At 39.6% G+C, this 23,670-nt stretch overlaps 2 protein-coding genes across 6 annotated transcripts in view; one reads left to right on the top strand and one right to left on the bottom strand.

Annotated features, from left to right (window-relative positions):
- The first annotated feature begins 209 nt into the window (after window positions 1-209).
- On the top strand, window positions 210-10,645 carry daw1 (dynein assembly factor with WDR repeat domains 1). The gene is made up of 13 exons (XM_017423956.2): window positions 210-310; window positions 651-723; window positions 971-1,115; window positions 1,715-1,773; window positions 2,372-2,494; window positions 2,602-2,701; window positions 3,305-3,412; window positions 3,812-3,918; window positions 4,061-4,163; window positions 5,179-5,293; window positions 5,506-5,582; window positions 9,417-9,579; window positions 9,775-10,645. The coding sequence occupies exons 1-13, from the start codon at window positions 271-273 to the stop codon at window positions 9,807-9,809; spliced, it is 1,248 nt and encodes a 415-aa protein (XP_017279445.1). The 5' UTR covers window positions 210-270; the 3' UTR covers window positions 9,810-10,645.
- A 923-nt stretch (window positions 10,646-11,568) lies between these two features.
- The window catches only part of LOC108240492 (SPHK1 interactor, AKAP domain containing), a 128,219-nt gene continuing 116,117 nt past the window's right edge, over window positions 11,569-23,670 (bottom strand). For 2 of the 5 annotated variants that reach the window (XM_037973139.1, XM_037973157.1), the window contains 7 exons: window positions 22,988-23,246; window positions 19,282-22,594; window positions 17,205-17,366; window positions 15,312-15,395; window positions 14,822-14,961; window positions 13,309-13,496; window positions 11,569-12,495 (listed from right to left, as the gene is read on the bottom strand). In XM_037973139.1, the coding sequence (XP_037829067.1) occupies window positions 12,340-12,495; window positions 13,309-13,496; window positions 14,822-14,961; window positions 15,312-15,395; window positions 17,205-17,366; window positions 19,282-22,594; window positions 22,988-23,246 (4,302 nt within the window). In that variant the 3' untranslated portion in view covers window positions 11,569-12,339. The remainder of the gene's footprint in view (window positions 12,496-13,308; window positions 13,497-14,821; window positions 14,962-15,311; window positions 15,396-17,204; window positions 17,367-19,281; window positions 22,595-22,987; window positions 23,247-23,670) is intronic. The other 3 variants (XM_017424019.3, XM_037973144.1, XM_017424022.3) reach the window with 3 other exon arrangements.

Raw genomic sequence — 23,670 nt, 5'->3', positions numbered from 1 at the left:
TTTTTTTTTTTTCAATTTTCCCCCCTTTTTTTTTTCTTTAAATTCCTAAGTGTATTTCTGTTGCGAACGAGGAGGCTGGCGCTTCTGGACTTCACGCGCACCCCTTGATGATAAGTCTCGAAAATTATTAGCTGCTGCCACTCCTGCAGCTGATGAATAGCTTAGCTTCGTCCTTTTGTCGTCTTCGGCAGTGCGCATGCGTTTACGCAAGCGACCGCTCTTCGGTCGCCATGGCAACCGTTTGTTGAAAGCTTGTCGCTCCGGCAGAACATGAGGCTCAAGCGGTTTCTTCTTCGATATTACCCACCAGGTAACACAAATCATGCAGTTTATTCCGGCCTTAACGTTATGACCCTCAAACCTCAGCAAATTCCTACTGTGTAGCGAATGTTATCAACTTTGACGTTGACTTGTAATTACCAAACATGTTATCCCCACTTTAGCTAGCTGGTTCCACAGCTAAACTTTTGGTTTAGTTAAGTTGACTTTTAGCCTGTTTTACACCACATAATTGGGGTTAAGTACAGTGAGATAACTGAAGGTGGCATGTCCATTTACGTGATATGCTATTATCTGTCTTTAAAACTCCAGGAGTAATTTAGGTTGAAATGGTTAAGTTGACATGTTTTTAATGTTTTATTCTCTATCAGGTATAATCCTGGAGTATGAGAAGGGAGGCTACTTGAGGACCAAATCAATCGACCTTCTGGATTTGACTCCAGAGTGCGTGAACTCCTGTGACTTTGGGATACTAGTAATAAGTACTCACCCAACTTGAATTAGTTAGTTGAAACATAAAACCTTTATTTGCTTGATAATACCTAGGCCTTTTTGATGCAATATATTTTTTTGGCTACTGAAAGGCTTAGCTTTTCAGCATTACCTTTCATTTCAGTTTTTAGAAGATCGGCATCTGATGTTTGGAAACACTTGAAGGAGCATGTGCCTTTTTTTTATTTCCACGTTGCAGAACAAATCCAGATGACTTGGTGTCAGAAATCCGTCAGGCGGAGCCTCTGATCACAGAGTCCCGGTCTGAGCAGGTCAAGGAACTGGTCCTTCGACTCCAAGAGAAACAGGGTCAGCAGGACCACCACAGGTTCTGCTTCTGCAAGGTTGGACTCAACATCCAACAGCGTGACATGCACATTAAAGCAGTAAAAAAAAGTTTTGTTTCTCATGTTCTAGCGCTGCGTCCAGGATATGTTGGGAAGTTGTAAAATCCAATAAACCATAAATAATGGTGAATTTATTCTCTTCTGACACTGTTTATTACATCACTTAGGTGGCTAAAATGATTTTAAGATGATTTTTGTCAGCATCAGCTAATTGCAGCTATATATCAGATCCTGAATATGTGTTATTAACATATGTGAAATTGCACCAATTTCAGTTCTGATGTTAGTTACCAAACAGTCACTAGAGGGCAGCAGTGGTTAAGTTACTCAGTCTTTAAAGTGTGTTAATTTCATAATAACTAAATAAGAACACAGTATCACTGTTATTCTGTGTGTTTTGAGGGGAGTTTATCAGTTTCTTTGAATAAGGGAGAGTCATTGTTTGACCACTTGTAGGCCAGAAGGGAAAGGTCTTATTATACATTCACTCCTATTAATTGTACATATCAAAGTTACATAGGTCATTATTCAAGATGAATGATGTCAATATTGCCTCGAAAGATTTTTATTTTTGAGTCTTTTATTTCTTTCCTCAGGAGCTGAAGGCACACATTCTGCCTCTGACAAATGTTGCCTTTGACAAATCTGGATCAAGGTGAGTTTGTCTTTTACTCTGCTGCCGGTTAGAAGTTTTTGACAACCCTGAAATGTGAGCTCAGTGTCACTGTAATGCATGATAATCAATCTATTTAGATTTTCTTTTTTCACAATAAAGGTGTTCTGTTTCCTTTTCCTCTTTCAAAACACGAGAGGTGACAGAAAGGGTCAATATGGAAGAATAGAAACAAATTCCAAAGCCCCAGAGCAAATATTACCATGTCTTGCCTAAAAATCATCACAACTGATAACTAAAGAGCTAAAAGCTGACCTACATTTATGTAAAGTAGTGGTTTCAGCCTGTTTCACACTAAACCAAATAAATATTTATACATGAAGTCAGTGGTCTCTGCTATTGAATGAAAGCCACACACACAAAACCCCCACCAACCGAAATCTAGTTTAAAATACACATTCATGGGTAATCCTCAATCTCTGGCATATAAAGAGCAGTTTAGATCACAGAAAACCCCACCTTCAGTAAAACACGGTGGAAGTCTTATCATGATGTGGTGGTTCCTAGCTGCTTCTACTGCTGGAAGTACTGAATCTTACAAAAACATGTTGCTGTTTTTTTTCTCTCTGTCATCCTCCAGGTTTCTAACTGGGAGTTACGACAGGACGTGTAGAGTTTGGGACACTGCCTCCGGCACAGAGCTGTGCACCCTAGAGGGCCACAGAAATGTTGTATATGCAGTTGCATTCAACAACCCTTATGGGTAATGAGTAGCACTTTGTAGCACATCACTATAATTCTTCTGCTGTATTTAACATTCCAAAAATGTACATTTTTTTTCCCCTTTTTATTTCTTGTCATTTCACTTAGAGACAAGATTGCCACAGGGTCTTTTGATAAGACGTGCAGACTGTGGTGTGCAGAGACGGGCAAATGTTTTCATACGTACTGGGGACACACGGCAGAAATCGTACGTATGGTCGCCTATTTTATAACTTTTTCAATTCCTGTTTAGTTTTTAGACAGCTGTTCTTCTTGAACGACCAACATTATCTGCATTCTTATCAGCATCGGCCGTTAGTATGAGATGAACTGCTTTAAAATGAATTATAGGCATCAACCAAGGCATGCAAATGGATAAAATTTTGGTCCGGTTGATGCAGTTTTCAGATCTTTAGTTAGAAGAGGAACATTCAAACTTGTTAAAATTGGATGGAGTAGAGAAGCTGTAGAGAAATAAATAAAAAGTGGCGTTTGGTATGTATTTTTTCTAAGTGACACACTTTAGGCCGTCTCAATAAGAGTAAGAAGCACTTTAGAAAAGGTTTTATATTCATACATACCAGCTTAAAAAAAAAAACCCCACATCAATACCTCTAGGTGTTCAGATACATTTTCACACACTGTGCTGTATTCGACCACAAAGCAAACAAAGTATTTCAAAATGCAGAGAATAAATGCTTCTGCTTGAGTTCCACATCAAAAGTGTAGATAATAATAAAATACACGTTCAGCTTTCTAGAAAAAAAATGCGTCGCAGGAAAAATGTAAAAGAGCGCTTTGTGTTGTGTAGGTGTGCCTGGCGTTCAACCCCCAGAGTACGCTGGTGGCGACAGGCAGCATGGACACCACGGCCAAGCTGTGGGATGTAGAGAGTGGGCAGGAAGTGGCCACCCTGACTGTGAGTTATTTCTTTAGCGATTGTTTTTCATCTCCTATTGATTGTCTTGCCTTTCCCTGGTATTGTGGCTTATAAAAGTTATTGTTATTAAACTAGTAAGTCACCCTTTGGGCAAAAGTGAGTCTTTTTTAAGTTTCACGCAGCTATAATATGATTAGTTTGCTGGCTCTGTCTCAGTAAGGAACAACTCTGTCTGTTCTTTTAGCTTCTAACGTCACCTAGGCTCGGTGCTGGAGCTTTGTTAATATTATTAGGCTTATTTTTTTTGTCTTGACTGTGCCTTTTTAGTGTTTGCTTTCAGTCTGTGCTCATCGAAGACAGAAGCAGGAAAAACAAACAAACGGGGAAAATAAAGATGACTCGGTGAAAAGCGATGCTCTTTTCTTTTATTTCTTCCAGGGTCACACGGCAGAGGTGCTCTCGTTGTGCTTCAACACGGTCGGCAATCAGCTTGTCACTGGTTCCTTTGACCACACGGTTGCTATATGGGATGTTGCTTCCAAGAGGTCACACATTTTATTATCATTACTGCAGTGTTTGCATTCATTGCTCATGACCCAGCACTTACAGTGTACTCGACACCAAACATACGACCTATGGAGTCTAGATGAAGTCACTAAATGCTGCTTTCTTCTCTTTTTATCCCAGTCGTGTGCACACTCTGATTGGTCACGTGGGAGAAATAAGTAATGTTCAGTTTAACTGGGATTGCTCCCTGATTGTTTCAGGTTCCATGGACAAAACCTGTAAGGTAAGACCATCATCAGTCCTGCGACATGGAAACCTGCTTACTGACTACATAATATATTCATTTATTTATTAGTTTAGTCTATAATCTCAATGCTCAAGATGGAATAATATTTGTAGCCCACTAAAGCAGAAGACCATTAATATTCATTAACTTAAAGTTTGAAACGAATTGGAAAATAAACTCTGAAGGTTTTTTTTTTTTAAAAAAGCTCATGCCACACAGTATACCTCCTTTTTTCTCTCACCCCCTCCTGTCTGTAAGGTTTCTGTCATCTCAAGGAAAAAAAAAATCAAATCGAGTTCATCAATTATGCCAAGATGACTCATACTCACAAGTATAAATCATCCACTTCACTGCACCGCTCTGTGGGGTGGTGGGGCAGCTAAAATAAAGCCGTCTCAGACAGCAAGCAGCGACACGCGAGTGTATATTTTAAGACTCTTGTATGTTTATATGTATATTTTACTTGTTGTGCTTATGTAACTCTTGTGTGACAGTGTGTAGATTTTTTAGTTTTTCTTTTTTTTTTTCTTTTTGCTGAAACGTGTTTTCCAGAATAATAAAAGATGCTATGTAAAATGTACATAAAACAGAAATCAAACCTTTTTCTAAATTGTTTTAAAAAAAAGAAACAATTGGAAATAAAAAAAAAACAATAAATATAGTAGTTGGTGCCTTCTACTGCATCATATTTCAAGTGGATACAAAAAAAGCTGTAAATTACATTTTAACTTTTGCTGTTTATATAATATTTGTAGTTTTTAATTGGTTATAAATCATCGGGCATTTCTACATTTCATTAGCATCTACATGTGTTGTGAAACAAGGTTATTTATTGGTTATAAAGACATACAAAAAAAAGTTGAATGTCCCTGTTTTATTTCTTGTCTTGTTTGAGTTTTGCTATTTTTGTGTAATTTTTTAAAAATTAATATTATTTTTGAGGCATGTTTATGGCTGTTTATAATAGACTCCACAAAGAAAGTAAAAAAGGCTGACTTGTACTTGTTTGCAGTTGTGGGAGGCTGTCAGTGGGAAGTGTGTAGCCACCCTGGTTGGACACACAGAGGAGGTGTTGGACGTGTGTTTCGATTTAAGCGGTCAGCTCATTGCTACCGCTTCTGCTGATGGTGAGAACGTCACGTTAGAACTTTTTTTTTTCTTCAAGTTGCAGCGGTAGTGAAAAACATGTCTACTTTTATTACTATTAAGGTTTGTTATAAAATGTCCAGTTTTTAGATTTTACAGATGTTCGAGTTTGTTTTCTTGTTGGTTTTTAATGTGAAAAGCTCCAATGTAAAGTACGTCCACTAAAAGATTAATTAGTCCTCGTCTCTTTCAGGTACAGCTCGAGTCTTCAGTGCCACCACACATCAGTGTCTCGTCACGCTGAAGGGCCACAATGGAGAAATTTCCAAGGTATGTCCACAAATCCAGAATATCTATTGCAAAGTCACATTTGAGTCTCAACCTGTTTGAGTTAAATTTACTCCATTCTGCAGTCAACTTTAAAGTTATTAATATCAAAGTATAAAAAGTGTTCTTTTGCTATATTTTTTCAAATTTATTCCTGTCTCAGTTTTAACAGCAATCTAACAATGACTTTAAGTTTATGATTAAGTTTAAAATGTTAAGTTGAACAAAAATAAACCAATTTTCTGTCTGTAGCAACACAATTAAGAGCAAACAGACCTGACAGTCTGTTGCCATAAAGGATTAGTTTTGAATTTTTTGAATTGGTATTCTATAGAGTTGTTATCCTGAGACATAGGTAGGTAGATATACTGTAAATACTTTATTGATCCCAAAGGGAAATTCAAAATATAGCAACACATAATGACAGTGTGCAGCAGAAGTCACTTACAGAATAATCAGTTTGGAATATCGAGCAGAAATTCTCTCAGGGAAGACGAGCTGATGGCCAAGTGAGGCCAAAACCAAACTGGATTGGTGTTGTTTTCAAACAAATATGTTTGGATTTAGGTTTATTGTTTTCAGTCGTGTTTCAGTTTTATTTCTTGTACTCCATGTGATGTTGTGTCGTTTTGCTCCCTGTGCCATCACTCAATCTCCCTCAGTCAGAAGTTTTCCATGTCAGCCTGCCTCACTCATCTGCACCTGTTCCTAGTTAGTAATCAGTCGCCTGTGTCCACTTCCTCATCAGCCTCAGTCCATATAACCTCCTCAGCTTCACTCACTTGTTTCATTATTGTAGTAATGCGTTATCTTGGTCTCCTTGTGCGGCACTCCTTGTGGTCTCTACTGTTAGTGAGGTTTTGTTATCAGTTTCGGCTGCCACGTCAGCTTTTTCTTTTGTTCTTTTTATGAAATTAGTTTTCCTTTTGAGCTCCTTGTGTTGGTCTGCATTCTGGATCCAAATCCTCCACCACCTCTAAACCTGATAAAATCCAGTCTTCAACCAAATGTTATTTCATTTATTTATTTATTTCATCAGATAGTTACTTTGCCCAGTTGTGCTCAACACTTTCTGTTTTGCAACACAAGTTTCACATGAGCTCTTGCTGTTAATGGACTCAGAGTAAATGACCATAGATTTCTCTGTAAATCACTGTCTAATGCAGGAGTAATCGTGTAAAAGTTTATAAAGTAGTGTTTGCTTCAACTGCTGTGAAAGTTTTGAGATTGGAGTCGTTCTAAGACGGCAGGAATCTGGCGCCGCTCTGACTAGCCTTTAACCTGTCTTCCCTGAGAGAATTTCTGCTTGACAAAACTGAAAACTCTCAGTACTTTCTGCTGCACGTAAAATATGGATGCCTCTTCAAAAAATTTGAACCAACTACCAACTTTGACAAACAAAATCACATTCAAACTACAAATAAAATATTCCAAATGCTTATTAGCGGTTGATGCTGACACCAATATGATATTAAAGATCCAGTGTTCGATTTGGCCTCGTGAAATAGTAAAAAACAGCAATTTATAGATCAGGTTATCAAAAGCATTTCAGTCTTTTATCACACTTCCTTTGAATAAGTCAATATTTATTGATTCAAATGGATAGGAAAATTTTATCATAACTTTCCACATGCAAAACATAATTTGTGTGTATGAAAAGAATTTTTCTGTCCTAATTTTTCTTTCCTTTTTGAAAACCAAATGTGTATAAAATATTAACCTATACCAATGCTAGGCTCAAATATCTGTCTATCACTAATACGAATTTGGTATTTAATCCCAATGATTATAATAATAGCACTGCTGAAGTGGAGAGAGTAGCTCAGTGTTACACCATTTTATAACATGAATCCCACAGCCTGAAAATATATATATATATATAAAAAAAACTTAACCTTGTATTACATGGATTTGCGAAGTCAAACTGGCATGTTTTGCATTATTTGCATTTGTCTGGCCCAGTATTGACCCTGCTCTTTAACAGAAGTGATTTTCCCATTTGTTATTCATGAACGTGGCTCAGAGGGGTTCTTTCTGGATGTGTTTACTGAAACACAGACAGCCAGTAAAAAATAGCCTGGATGGAGGATGATTCCAGAGGATTATGACACTAATCTCTTCCTAACAGGACACTTCCCCCACTCCTCATACATTTTTACAATTTTCACAGATTTGTGCATTCTGTTTCATTTCTGCATGCCTTTGCTGCTGATTTCATTATGTCTCAGCCTCTCTTTTTTAACCCAATAACCTTAATAATCTTTCTGTTATTTAGGAAATAGAAATGACGGACTATTAAAATAGACCGATTCTAAAGACGGGATAGCGTGTCTCTGTGTGGCTTTTAGTGTAAGCAACTCATGCCAGGAAGTCACAAAATGTTTCATTTTGAAACACAGCTGCCTGTGAAGGGAATCCTTCTCATCTTCGATGCACCATTAGCTTTTTTTCCCCCCTCCTCTGCACTTGAGCCAGGCCAAAATGACATCCTAATGGGAAAATTCCCTCTGCAGTGAAATTCATTGCTCACAGTAACAACATGCTGAAAGTGGTGAAGAGGAAGGATCCAGATGTGTGAGTGAAGTGCAGTTTTACACACCCCTGTACATAAAATAAAACAATAAATAAATCTTGGCCCGACCACAGTTTGAGCACGTGATCTGATCATGTAAGGATAAGATTATAAATACAAGACAGCGACCACATGATGGACACTCACACAATGAGAACATAAATTAGAAACATAGGTTTATGACTGTTTCTCTCTGTGTAGAGCACGTGGCAGGCAAAAGTAAGTGTCCTTTTTGACAGAACTCCAGACTTTTCATAAAAATGTGCCGTGGGGTTTAAACGTAGATGTGACGGTAAAGATGAGAGCATTCAAACATCTTCCGGGACAAGCTTTCTAACTTAACATGCAGTTAAGCTGATGCTGTTTATATATATCCTTATTTGTACCCATTTTTTTGTGTCCACAGAAGTCCACATTCTCTCCTGTCTGGCATTTGTTAGAGCCTCCATTTTCCTTCTCCTTTCTCCAGTCTTTAGCTTTTTTTTTTCCAGCTGCTTCTCACGTATGTTTCAAATTTAATTTCTGCCTTATCTTTCATGCTTAATTTAGAGTTTGATAAAGAAAAAATTTAATAAAAACATAGTTGACAGTAAAAGGCCATCTAGAGCCCATCTCATTGAGTCATTCCTTCTCTTACTGTTAGGATACTGGGGATTAATAAACCTGAGTTTTAGTACAGTTAGTTTTTTTAAATGATGTTTGTATCGACTCCAGTAAAGCCAGTATCTTACTGGGCTGTGACTGTTGGTGGCAAATTGCTAACACATTCATGAGGAAGTTTCCAAAATGTCTTAAAACATTCCCCAGGGGTCTGAATTTCCTTGTGGGAGTTGCAGAGCCTCGTGCTCAGGTTTCATGAATTTTGAATATGTTCAAAATTTTTTTCTTTCAAAATTGTCACACAGTTGTTGTGGACGTCTGGAACTTCTCAGATCTTTGTCAGTTCAGTTTCTGTAACTTTTGAGTTCTCAAGCTGTATTTCCTGTCAGTAAGTATGAGAACTCCTGACAAACTTTGGTTCAAATTTGTGCAAACATGGTGTTCAGTGTGATTCCAAGAAAAATTTGCATTTTTCTTTCTCTAACTAGTCTCAAACAGTTGCAACACAGTGAGGTACTATCATTAAATGTACCACAAATTACTTTATGATTCTTAAACACCAAAAATGCTTACATTTCTACCAAACCTTCTAATTCAAAACTCCATTGGTCATGTTGTGCTCATCTACCTCTTAGGCTAACTCTTTTGGCAATGTCTCTCCATAGATCTGCTTCAGCCCCCAGGGCAGCAGGGTGCTGACTGCCAGCACAGACAAGACGGCACGCCTGTGGGACATTCACTCCGGAGCCTGTCTCCAAGTCCTGGAGGGCCACACTGACGAGATCTTCTCCTGCGTCTTCAACTACGAGGGTGACACCATTATCACAGGTACCCGACGAGACACCACCTCTGACAGCCACATTTTAATCCGACGTCCCTCCACAGTTAAAACACCACCCTTGAGGTGTAAATAAAATCTCTCCGTGCCAGATGTCACAAGTGCTTAATTGCAAGCATTGGATGAGAAGCATGCAGCTGCGTCCCTCTGTGCAACCACCTGTTCCTGTTTGTGCTCCTCTGCAGGCAGCAAAGATAACACGTGTCGGGTCTGGTACTGACCCTTTCCTTGATCCATCAGAGGCTTGGGCGCGCAGAGACATGGAAACAAAAATCACCTGTGGATGACCAACCAAAAATAAGAAGAAAAAAAAGAAAACGACTTGTCTTCAGATTCTTTTATTGTGGTAAGTTAGGGGTATAAATGTTGAGCTCACCGGTGTGCAAATCAGAACCACCACCTTTTTGAAAACAAGTCACCGTTAAAATATGGTTAAATTTAATTTGCAAAATAAAACTTATTTAAATAAAAGTTTGGCCCAGTTTGCACCACAATCTAATTCTCAGTTGTATAGTTTTCCAACAACTACAGTTAAATGCCAATTTCTGATCTGTATAAATTACCAAAACAAAAAGAAGATAATGCTCTTACAGTTTTTAGATCAGATTAGGAAATGATAACAAAAATAGTACATAGGAGAGGCTTAGAAGGCCATTTTCGAACATTTCAAAGTTCATCATTCAGAGAGAAAAAAATATTCACAAGTGGAAAACACTCAAGATCTCATAAGTGTACAGTCCAGCAAGTTCACCCGAAGGTCAGACCTTCTAAGGCTCAGATAATTTGGACAAACTGAGCTGCATCTCTAACTGTGGAGTGTGAAGCAAGCTGAATATTAAAGTTCACGACATTACAGCAGCAACAAAAAAAGACTGAACAAGTGCAGCCTGTTTGTGATGAACAGCCAGAAAAAAGCCTTTTTCGAGAAAGAACATGGCGGCATGACTTGGGTTTGTGAGATAAATTCTGAACAAACCACAGGACTTTTGGAAAAATGTCCTTTTGGACGAACAATACCAAAGTGGAAATGTCTGATCACAGTGCACACCATTTTCACAAAAAAACAAAACAAATACAGCATATTATCTTTAGAAATGTCATTAGAGGGGTGATGACTGGAGTTTGTTTCGCAGCTGCAGGACTTGGATACCTTAAAGTCATTGCGTCAAAGCACAAACCTCTTCTGCGCATCAAAGTATTACACAGACAAACGTGAGTCAATCTGAAGCTTGGACAAAATATGGCAACAACGTGAGAAACTGAGGAGGTCAAGCAGAATATTTGCAATGATTGCTTCTAAAGGTAGTTCAAGAAACTACTGAAACATGTTGGTACAGTGAGTTTTTACACATATTGTTTTGTCTATATGTTTTATGTCATCTACTTTTGCTCATCTGAAGTTGTATTTACATCATTTTAAAGGAGCACATATGTGTTTTTCTTTTTATCTTTTTATTATTTCTGTTGTGTAAAATCTTAGAATAGAAACAAGTTGTACGTTTTATATTAACACAATCTATTAACAGTACAGTAAATATTTTTGTTTCTCGTTTCCTTAATTCTGACTGCTGATACTTCAGGTCTTGTCGCTTGTTTTTCTTTTAATTAGGCATTGTTATTTGAAGATAAGATAAAAATATATATCACATCTTCTGTTCTCACACTTCTTTATACTTTGGGGGGTGGGGGAGGGGGAGTCAGTATGATTCCAACCTTGCTCTGCAAATAAAAAAAAGAAGAAAAAAAACAAGGAACTGTTCCAGGTTTATAACAGGATCACTGGCGGTAAACGCGCCTGCTGGACAGACATGTCCGCCTGCGGCTAAAAATCTGATGATCCTTGTGCGGAGTGTTACACATGACCCAGACTGCTCACTCTTTACATCACAGAAATTTATTGATGTCAAAAGATAAATACATTCAGTTCTACTGTGACAGAGTTCATAGCTGAAATGTGTGCTTGTCCCCCCCCTCCCCCCCTCGACGCTGATGTAACACTAGTTTATCACTAAGTAGAGAAAAAAGACAGACTAAATCCACATACAAATTCAACAATACAAACCTGACGTTGTCTTTTGGACAGAGTTAAAAGCTAAAGAGAGCAGTCCACTACTCCAAGGTGCAACAGTTCCAAATCTACAGTATTTACAGGACAGCTATCCAAAATAATCACTTCTCAAGAAACGGTAAGAAAATCACATATTTACTTAGAAATGAATCGCAAAATAGTCACAACAGAGGTGATACATTGGCCGGTGAGGAAAACAAGGACATGGATGTTTTGCTTAAAGCAAATATGCAGAATCTAAGTGGAAAGAAAGCTTTTTTTCAAGACTGTCATTTGAACAGTTTAGCATGTGACTTGTGAGCAACATTTAACCTGGCTTTGTTGGTCGTTTGCTTCCTATGTGTTCATTTGGAATGAATAAATGCATAATTTTGCAACGATAGTCTTTCAATAGCTTGTGTTTGTTCTGTAGCGTTTGTGTGTTGCTCACAAGAGAGAGGAATCTGAAAACGACGAACATGCTCTCGTTAAAGGGAGACTCTTTGACTCAAAGCTGCAAACCAAAGGCGAGATGTAGAAATTTCTCGGGTTTACGGACTAAGCTGTGTTTTCAGCTTGCAGTAAGAGACACTTGGTGTGGCGAGACCGTATCGGGCAGACATTTAAGGACGGACTGCGAATGTGCCGTGATGAGTGAGCAGGTGGGTTTCCGTTTGCAGTCGAGAGGACGGTTAACCTGTCTCTAAGCCGTTTCCAGAAGCCAGTCGAACAGGCTGGCCTGGAGGGACCGCCCCACCTCTTCCTCGTCCTCGTGTAGCTTACAGAACTGGACCACGGCGCCGAACAGGTCCGCGATCCGCCACGCCTTCTGAGCCATCAGGTGTACCACCCTTTGGAACTGAGAGGAAACACATCAAACATTTGTACGAGGGGATAAAAAATACTAACTCTAAAAATGGACAGCTCAGATCATTTAAAGAGGAGTTCCGTAGAAAGGTTATGAGCCATTATGGTCTTACTTTTTTATAGAAAGCTCTTTGAAATACCTCATTCTGGAAGAAAAAAATGGTTTAGTTTTAAGAGAGAACCTAATGTGTAGTCCCAACAAGGCTTAGACCCAAGTGGATTGCTGCTGTCTTAAAGCAGCTAATCTTTAAACTTTCATGGCAGTTCAAGCAAACACTATTTTATAAACCTTTAAATTATTATTAATCTTGCATTACAGTCATTCTGTATAATATTCCTGCAGGAAGGGCTGCACCAGACGTTCTACAGCTCGCTGCTGCTATTTGCACTGTCAAATAACCATAGAGTTCTATGTAAATAACCATAGAATGTAAAACTGATGGTATGTAAATTTAGCATTTGCATGGCACTGTAGCATTTGCACGAACCACTATAAGATGTGTGATATTTGAGTTGATTTATGTCTGCAACAGTCCAATTTGGTCTTAGCCCCACTTGGATTAGCCATTAGCTTGCCCGTCAAGTCATCATTAAACTTTATTTCTCCTAACTTAAGTTGTTCAAGATAATATTTACTCATGGATATGATAATTTTCACAGAATCCCACTTTGAAAGCTCTGAACTACTCCTATGACTACTTTATTCTAGTCCAAATGTAATGACCTTATGTTTTATTGTAACCAAAAATCAGTATGACATTAGGCGAACTGCTATGTTTTATGGCACACTGACAGCTGTTTTTACCTTTGCGACCTTCTTCTCTTTGGACTTCCTGAAATAGAGAGCAGGAAGTCCCAGCTCAGAGGCAGCGATCCACTGCAGGGCCACTCTGAGCTCGTAGTCCACACACTCCTGCTCCAGGTCACAGTTTACCACTAAAAGCTGCCTGAGGTTGCTGCCGCCGCCGCCCGCTGTAGCTCCTGGAGTGCTCTCTGAAAGATCAAAGGGAAGGAGATGTACTGTGTTAGAGCTCATCCTTGGATAAAACCGCTTCTACTACTCTGTTAACCATCAAAGTACTGGTCGACTGCACTGAGAGACAATTGATTCTGTTCTGTTGATGGAACTTCAAACAGAACATTTTTGCATTTAATTACAGAGCATGCATGAGTTTCATGAAACACATTTGTCCCGGTATTAGGATCGCTTTGGGATAAAATGGAAGTCATTAAACAAATATGGCCTTAATTGCGAAACACTTACGCACCAGTGGCTCATTTTGAACAGTTGGAATTTATAGATTGATTAAAAATTAAGGTGTATACAAGCGTGTGCTTACCAATGTGTCATACTGTTAATAATAATAATAATAATAACAGGACAGCACAGAAAGCGGATTAATATGAGAATTAATCCTTATATAGGGATGGAAGTGGGGAAATGGCAACAGTCCGAGAAAAACAAAAAGAGAGGGGTTCATTTGCAAATTGCATGAGAGTGGCATGAATTGAAGTGGACCTGGTTTAAAGTGGAACAATTACACAGAACAGCATACACAAATAGCATGTTGCTGGTGAGATAGACTGTATGACAAATGATGTTTATTATTGCCTGAGCCGCCGCCATGAAAGATGCGCGGTCATGTAACTGCCCATGTCTGTGTTTGAGTTCCTCTGTTTGTCTGTTAGCAAAATATGTCATGTTCTGGTGTCCAGATTTTAATCAAGCTCTCAAAGTAAAAAATGAATGTCCATCTACAGCTTATTACCTTTTGGAACCTGATTCAAAATAGTTGCCACAGCTAATCAAGCATAGCAAACTTTAAAAAGGCCGTAATTGTTACAGATGTCAAGTTAAAATTTGGTGAGGGAGTTGCTGAAACTCGTCCACAACACATAATTTGTTGCTTTTAGATCGTGCAGAATTTTAGTTTAAAATTTTGGCATGCAAAGCAACAAGGCATTTTATAACATATTGTCTTAAACTACTATCTTTTTTAGCTAGTTGCAGACAGGACCAATCTTTTGTTGTAGATTGAAAGATTATAATTAACAGAAAGAAGTCTTAAAAACCTTTTTGGACAACTGTTATTCCTGCTTACATATCTATATTTTACCAGTATGACATGAATTCAATTGCAAGATTAAGTCTCCTTTGGGTGCATGTTCTATTAGAAAATTTTAATAGGTCACACCCGTTTCCCCCCAAATTACACTGGAGTAAAAACAAATTCTTGGACAAATTTTGTACAATAAGGTTGGGTGGTGGGGAGTTCATGAGATAAAACTCAGACATAAGAATCTTTGATCACACTTACCAAAAGCACTGAACGTGCCTTCTGCCTGCTGGCCTTTCTCTGTCGCCTCGCTGCAAGGAGGTAAATATTGAAAAACCAAGAATACGTCTGAGACAGGAAATGTGCAGCAGTGGGTAAAGTCCATTAGCCTAACAGAAAGACTAAAAGGTGAAAACTTGTCAGTTTCTGATGCCTTAAAACACAACATTAAAACAACAATTAACACCTTACATGTTGTTTTATTGATCCAAGAATATTGCATTCTTCTTTTTATTTAACCATTTCAGAGCATGGTCTTTTGGGGTAAAATATACAGAATTAAACAGGATAAATGCTGCAAACTTAAGAGAAATTTGCATATGACAAAACAGCATTACTTAATGACAGAGATGTCCATCCACCAGAGTGAGAACACAAGAAAAAGCAGCATACTCTCTGCAACCTTTGTTAAAGGCATAAATTATCATGTCAACCCAAAAACTATTTGAGCACAGGCGAAAGTGGAATATACCTGATTACTGTGCTCTGAGTAGGAGCATCTGAAAAGGCCTCCAGGTCAACCAGACCCAGGCTGGAGGTGCTGCTGGTACCGTTCCTGCAGGAAGCAAAAAGGAGAATTATTGTCATGCCGTTGGTTGAAAGCAACTTTTAATGAAGGCAAGAATTGTAGACAACGATGCATGTCATGTTGTTAATAGCCGGTGATCAACATGTAAAAGAGCGGCTGTAGCTGAAGTGGACGCTTTAAGCTGGGACGGCTGGTGACTTTTTGAACAAAATAAGCTTCTGATTATGATGATGAGGAGATTTAGTTTAGGTGGGTAGGGTGGACAGGCAGTGCTGCCTTTGTGTTACTACATGGATTAGGGATGAGGTGGCTTTTAAGCCTGTATCTTATTGGGCTGAGACTGTTGATGATTAAAGTCACAAAGTTACGAGAAAATACAAAAATTTTGACTTGGAATACCCAATGAATTGGTAGTTACGACATGTTTGTGTACGTACATAACAGCACATAAACTGTAACATTCATGCAACATTCCTACAAAATTTTAATTTTTTTTTTTAATCAATTTATCAATCAAAGTGTCTCAATTTGATTGCAATTTATTCTCTTTTTTGGCTCCAATCAGTCACATTTTGGTGTCATAAGTTGCCAAACCCTCCCAAATTTGTATTGTATTTCTTGAACATGTTCAAAATTCCAGTGACATGATACAGAGGCCCTTGGACTCATGTAAGGAAAATGAGACACTGAGACAATGAGACGCTTCGAGACGTTTTGGAAACTCCCTTTTGGATGCTACTCGCAATTTGTCACCAACAGTTTGCAGCCAAGTGAGATACAGGCTTTATAGTAAGCAGATATATGGAGAGCTTGCAAGGAACAACAGTTGTTATGAGTGCTGATATCAACCTAATATCACTGCTACACTGAACACAAGAAACTATCAATTTTATTCCTTTTCTGATAAACTATAAGGCTGTTCACACTGGAATATGCAAATTGTTTTTTTAATCGTTTCAGGCTTTTGTCCACATGGAAACAGCATTTTAGGAGCCCCCAAATGATAACAAGTTCCAGAGTGAAAAATTCTCAAAACGCCACCCTTGCGTTTATTTAGACAGCTAAAATGCAACTTTTTAAAAACAATGTCATAGCCCCATCTCTAGTTTAACCTATGGCCCAAGGGAATCCTCTTCTTCTTCTTCTTGTGTTTACATTTCACACTCAGCGTTTGAGCTTTATGCACATGCTCCACACCTTGTTTCCTGTTTTTTTTTTTTGTGTGTGTGTATTTTTGGACCGACAGTACATTCTCACAAAGAGGCCTGGCATGCAACGTTTTGCGTTATTTTTTGTGATTCCGTGTGGATGAAGACATTTCTGGAAACAGCGCTGCATTTACAAGAAATTTTTTGATATGACATATAAAATATATTATTTTGGAAAAAATTGTTTCCGTGTGGACAAGGCCATATGTCAACAACAGCTGTAGCAGTAAATACATATAAGCATACAGCTAATATTTGGGCCACTATCGAGGCACAGTACTTGTTATAAAGGCAAAGCAGGACCTCTACTTTCAACTTGAAACATCTTTAAATGCTAATCTGATGAATAAGAGAATGCTACAGTGACTGTTCCACACTGAACATTTAGCATTAATCATCACAGCTGTGTACAACTGCAACCTAATACAAGAAGTAGTCTAGAGAGCAGGCAGAGTCAAGCCCTCGTATGACTTTTTCACTAAGCACTGCTTTAGCCGGTGAGGAGGGAGGAAGTCAACTGGATTCGGCACAGGAGAACACAACTGTCAGTAGCAATGGGCCAATGAGCGTGGGGTGAGGGTGGGAGCAGCGGCATTTGGAGCAGCATCGAGGAGCGATGGTTACTGACCCCTCACTCAGCTGGATAAAACTACTGGTCTCCTCGTGGGGGTCATCTTCAGGGGTTACATGAGACCAGCTCCCCATGCTCTCTTCACTGCTAGCACTCATTGAACGCTTGTCCCTCTTCACTACTGCAGCCACCACCACAGCTGGCCTGTCCCTCTCACTGCTGGGGGGGAGAGCAAACCGCAAGATGGTGGGAGTGACCAGCAACTGGTTGTGCACAATGTCTGCTAACCACAATTTTTTTGTTTGTTTTTATCTCTACACTCATTGTTTAAGCATTCATTTTGTTTAAGCTAATTTTGTATTATTGAAATCAGCATTGAGACCATTTATGCTATTTAATATGATACACATTAACATTTTCAAAATCAAAAGCCTGTGGAAATTGAAATAACTGAGCACCATGTAAACAGAAAGCTAATTCATTTTATTATCTTCCATGCATCAGCAAACTGTATTTCACATGGGAACAAATGGGATTTTTTTTATTATTCTGAAAACTTATTAAATTAAGTCATAATTAGATGTTTGAGGGCTGCCATCCTCAACAATTCAAGAGGGAAATCAGGTTTAATTGAACAGGCGAATGATTGGGCTCCACACGCAGGGGACAAACAGTTGCACTCCACTTGTTTCAAGGATTACATGTTTTGTGAAGCGGAAAGAAGCATGTCCTGTGACTCTCAGGAGGCCTGTGAGACTGACAGCCTCTCCTTTCATTTACAGTTTAACATGGCTTATTTTGAGGATGTAGTCTTTATTAAAATACATGAGATTACACCTGGATATTACTCTATGCTTACTGTACTGTACTGGAGATAAATTAGTTTTTTAAATGCCTTTTTTTTCAACCTATAAGTTTCCTCTGGAGTCAAAGGATAAGTGAAAATAATGGGACATTTGTAAAAATTGTATTAATTTAATATTTTTTTTCTATGTACAAAATGACCCTTTCTAACAAGCCTTTTGTATGTCTCCTCCTGGTTTTCAGTTGTTCTTTTAGAGGACACACAAAATTTTTTCTAAACAAACGCTGGCCTAAGGGTTTATGTGGACCTTATCAAAATTTGATTTGATCCATCCTAACACCAATTTTTTTTTGTCTGTTCTTGATCATTGCTGTGATGTACATATAACAGAATAATAGCATTAATAACTTTAAAACTAAAATTAATTCCAACTCATTATACGTAGCTTGTCATAATCATCTCTAACACAGTGGCTTTAAGACTTCGAATCACATCCTACAACTAGAAAGTTGTAAATTACTTTTTTGGTAGGAACAATTTGGGGTTCAGTTGTACATTTACAATCAATATATAAACTGGGTTTGCACATTAACAACACCACTTAAACATTTTTGGCAGTTTCAACTGATTGCATACTATCATCCCAGTCTTTGTTTTACTCTAATTGCCTCAAAACGAGCCTTTTGCCTTTGTGGAAAATTGCTCAAGAGAATTTGCTGTTAAAATTAAAGTAAATACTGCCCACTTGTTTAGTTTTTGTTTTGTTAAAATGTCAGTCAAGTTTGATTTAAACACAAGACTGAAAATACACTTATCCTTCTTAGCTCCATGTATTATAAATACCTTTGTGTAAATAATGTTTATTTTTTTGTTTGTTGCTTTTTTTTTGTGGTTGTCATGGGTGAGTGGAGCTTGTACTGATTAAGGGAAGCTCAACTGGATCACAGATGAAAACATTAAAGCTCCTTGCACATGGTACATCACCCATTTGGCATGAGTCACAGCCTAGTCAAAGGTTTGTCAAACCTCACACACTGCTAAAAAAGATCCTTTTTCTCAGTTGATAGATCTTTTTTGTGCTTTGATCAAAGGGTAACAATAGCTTTAGGGTGCTCTAGATCTTGTTTTTAATTTTTTTTTCTGTACAACTTTGTTGTTTATTTTTAAAGAGTAACTATATTATACTTTAAGTATTTTGTTCACTCTTATTTGACAGCTTATTCTCCACTTTATTGTCAAGAGTTTGACGATTCTGCCGCTGGACTGTAAAAACCTTTTTTCTTTAAAGATAGTTCTGACTCTTATGCAGAGCTGTGAGCAATGTAGTACCTGCTATTTGCATTAGCTCTCTCCATACGTTTAGTGTCTACAGATGTATCCTTAGGTCCTCCTTCAGTTCTTTCAGGAAATGAAAGAGTCTTTTCGACCTTTTGGTCTCCCTCAATGTGGATCAGTGGCACATCTCTGGGCCCCCTTGTGCAGGGAATATTGGTGTCACCAGCCCCGGACCCTACTCCAGAACCAGCTTGCTCCTGGCTGGATTTACTTCGACTACAACTTAGATGAGACTGTTTGAACCCCCTTCTTCTTTCACCGACAGGCATATATGGCCGGGACCCAGCAATTGTGCCAGTTACATCTTGTTGTCCTCCAAGTGCAGACTTGCCAATATCTACAATGTCAGCTGCCAGCCGATTAGCAAATTGCTGCACATGTGGCTGGGAGTCTCCTGAAGCCTCTGACTCAATACTGTCCTCTGTATCAGCAATGATCTTGTTTTTTCTCATTAAAGACTCGATGGAACTTGACCAGGTCTCGTGGATTAGCATATCGGTTATCTGGTCAGTCTTACCCCTTTGATAGAGGCAGGAGTCAGACTTACACAGTCCTGCAGCTGATACTGAGCTGGTGGGGTAGATGTTCAGAGTGTCTCCATACACATTACGGGCAAACCCATCAAAAGAGTTGGCTTTTATAGGTGAGTTGACAGTCAGTCGTGAGTCTGAGGAGCGCCGGTCTGGGACAGATGACTGTCGTATACAGAATGGTGTTCTAGGAGAAGGAGGGAAGAGACTATTGCTCCATTCTTTAGTCTTGGCAATGCCATATTCTTTGTTCTCCTTATCCATATCTCGGAGCATAAACCGGTAGAACTCCTCTGTGATGCTTTCTGTGCTGGACTGCTTAGAAAGGCAGGATGAGGTCCTTACGTTAAGGTGACCATTTTTCTTCGTTGCAGCCTGTTGCACAGCTGCAGCCAGGATGCTGCTAGCATTCTTTCCTGCGTAATAGTCCAGGAGAAGGTCAAAGCCTCTGCCCTCGGTCTCCATCTGGTTCACCATGAACCGGGAGAATTCATCTGTGATGCTTTCGCAGCTGGACTGCTTAGAGATTGAGCTACCACGGCTCAAGTTCTGACCTAACCGACTGCCGGGGCCTAAGGTGTTGGACGTGCCTGAGGGATCTGCATCTTCTTCAGGAATGCTCTCATAACTAGATGCCTTTCCACGGCTCCACTTCTCACACTGCAGCCTGCTGCGCTGCTGGCTTGTCTTGGAGGTATCTACCACATTGAGTTCAGGACAGTTCAGGATCCTGGCTGTGACTTCTGAGGCAAAAAGGGCAAATGGGTCCTGTGGTTCATCTAGATTAACAGACTCATCCACTACCCGGTTAACCAGCCGCTCCATTAGTTCTGGTTGCTCCTCTGTTTTCTTTTTAATCTCGCTGAGACGTGGTGCTCGGTGTTTCCTTGAAGCTGAATTGATGTTTTGACCTTCTTTCCTTCTCAGAACGGTGCGACAAGTTGGCATCAAGTAGGCCTCTGGACCTTCTGGAGAGTTCCCATTTAGAGCACAAAACCAGGGCTGTTTCCCAGTGGAGTTTTCAAGACAGATGGCTGCCAGTTCTGTGGCCATAGACACTACTGTAGCAGCTAAATCATCAGCATAACAAGTGATAGGTGTCCTAGAATCAGAGTCCACTTTTAATGAGAGCAGAGAACTGCAGGAGTTGAGGGAGGCCTGAGGTGTGAGAGAGGTCTGTCTGCTGTCACTGCCTGTCACTAGTCGTCCTCTTCTTTCTGCGGTGTGAACTGCAATTTCACTTAAAGGTTCTCTGTTGGAAACACTAGTTTGCTGCTGATCGGCAAGGTCTTTTGTTTTAGACTGACTTTGTCTGCATGTCTGCTGTTGTTCTTTGAAGTGTGCTGTAGAGGAAGATGCTCTAAAATCTCCTTCCTCAAGGATGTGTTTCTGCTTCAGTCCAGGAAGCATGGAAAACTTATCTGTGGAGGGCAACATGCCACTCAGGTTCTCAGTATTAGTGGGATGACTATTGCTGACCAAGCACATCACCTGACCCAATGGATCTTTGCTTCCTTTTGCAGAGGCAGACTTGTTAACACAAGTATCACCCTCCTGTGTTTCATCTGACCCTTTGTCACATGTGGAGATACAACTGATTTTTTTCTGTGTCAGGCAAAGGATGTCAAACAGCAAATTGTTTACACTATCCTGCAGAAAAACCTGAAGGCTTGGAGCGTCTTTTCCAGCACCTTCTAGTTCTTTTTTCTTTTTTGCCTTTTCCAAAGCATGCTTGAATAAGCTGTCTGCCACTTCATTTATTAGATCATCCACCTCACTTTCATCCATGCAACATGTTTTTGGGCAAGTAATACCATCCACTATTTTGTTATGTGTGGTCTCCAGCAAATGTGCAACACTCTTGTAGCCTTGTGGTTGGGTCAGCACCTCGGCCGCCTCTCTGTGCAGGACCTCAGCTATGTTAGCTCGAAATGATTCCACGCTTGTACCCTCTGCCACACTGCAGTGGAGCGGGAAGGCTGCTGAAGCCTTGGCAGCAGACATAAGACCATGGGATGCTGTGTAGACCTCAGTGGTATCTGTTTCAGAATTGTCACCTTCTGCTGACTCCTCTGCTAGCTCCACAGCTGCTACCGCTCCAGCAACTTGAGCCATGCCACACATAGCTGAGGAGACAGAGTAGTCACTTTGTTTCTTTGTCTCTTCCTGCTTCTCCTCTGAGTCCTCTACTGAAACAGAATCATGGGTGAGTTTTTCAGTCAGTTGTGGGGTCGTAATGGTGCCAATAATACTGGCAGCGCAGGCCAAAGCCATCTCTACATGTCTGTGTCCTCCATTGTGGTGAGGTGTCTGAGCCTGGGTCTCATTCTCTGGCATTTCACTGGCAGAGATATTGTGATCATCCACATGAGACACTTGTGTCTCTGGCCATTCTGCAGCCCCATCTGAACTATCTGGGCTCTGAACTATGACAATTTTGGGTAGTTCGAAAGAGCAGGTGCGCTGCTGCGAAGACCCTTTGACCCTGGAAGGACAATGAGAGTGGGACACACTGATAGCTGCCTCAGACACAAAGGAAGTTTCATCTTGAGAAAGTCGTATGAAGGCATCTTGTAATACCGACTCAGTTAGATTGGTGGCATAGTAACCAGCTGATTCCTTGGTATTGAGACTCAAACTTGGAAGGCCTTCTCTTTTTATGTCAGTCTCCTCTTGGCTCTGATGATGGGCCAACTGTCCCCTGTGAGATGTAAGTCTGACACAGTGTTTCTGCCCAGCTTCGACCAGGCTCTCTTCTGCATCACCACTTTCTGGATCTGTGAAGAGGAAAAGAGAAACATGAAAGGACAGAAACTCGAAAACGTCATGCTGATCAAAAAGCACATCAATCAGTTTCTAAAATACCATGCCAAGAAAAAGGTAAAAACATTTTTTACCTTTTAATGAGTGCTGGAGCTGGATTTATCATCATATATTCATTACAGCAGTAACACAATCATGATAACTAAATACATCATCAGTCAGTAATTAAATCATTTAATGTTTATCATGCTTCTTTCTTATGACTGCTCCAGCAATACTAGCTTTTTTTCTACATGCTGATGCTTTTCTGTTTTATATGCCCTCAAAAACAAATTTGGTTTGCATTTTGAGTTACTCCAATGAACAAATGCAAACAAAATGTTCCTTGAGGAAAAATTAAAGCGTACCATTTCTTAAGCCGTCATCTTCACTCTCTTCTTCGAGGTGCTCTGAGGCCGTCAGGAAGTCTTCCTCTATGGAAGAGATGGAGCGGTTGGTGTCATCATCCACCCTATGTCCGGCTGCTCGGCCCTGCTGAAACTGTCGCTCTTTTCCCCACTGCAGACCAATCAGGAACTTGTTGATCTCAAAGATGACGCTGGCGGGTGGTGAGGATCGCCTCTTTCCTGAACGCTGAAGCAGGCACACGCCTGTTTGCTGCCCGCCCTGAATGGCATACACACACATATTTATCATGCAGAGATACACAAAACCCCCTTCAGAAACACACACACTCACACATTCTGCACAGATAAAACTAAAGGGCAGGCTAAGCATTCATGAGAACACAGGTAATCTAATTAAACCACACAGAATATGTTTCTATTGTGTCTGTTTTTCTACTTTTTTTGATGCTCTTGATCCAGCCCGTGCTATTTTGACTGTCTGAGGATGCCCCTCGAGAAGTTTGCGTGTAGCTGCTCTTTTCTTACTATGATGTAATTATTATTACATCATTATAAGAATTATTGTCTGAATGTGTTTGTCTGTTATCAACATATCTCATGAACCCGTGAATGGGTTTTACTGAAACTATCGGAAAGTGAACATTGGATGTATATCTACAACTAATTACCTTTTGCAGTCAACC

Source organism: Kryptolebias marmoratus, linkage group LG2, assembly GCF_001649575.2.
Source record: "Kryptolebias marmoratus isolate JLee-2015 linkage group LG2, ASM164957v2, whole genome shotgun sequence".
Taxonomy (NCBI): Eukaryota; Metazoa; Chordata; class Actinopteri; order Cyprinodontiformes; family Rivulidae; genus Kryptolebias; species Kryptolebias marmoratus.
The sequence above is the reverse complement of the archived record's forward strand: the minus strand, read 5'-3'. Positions and strand labels throughout refer to the sequence as shown.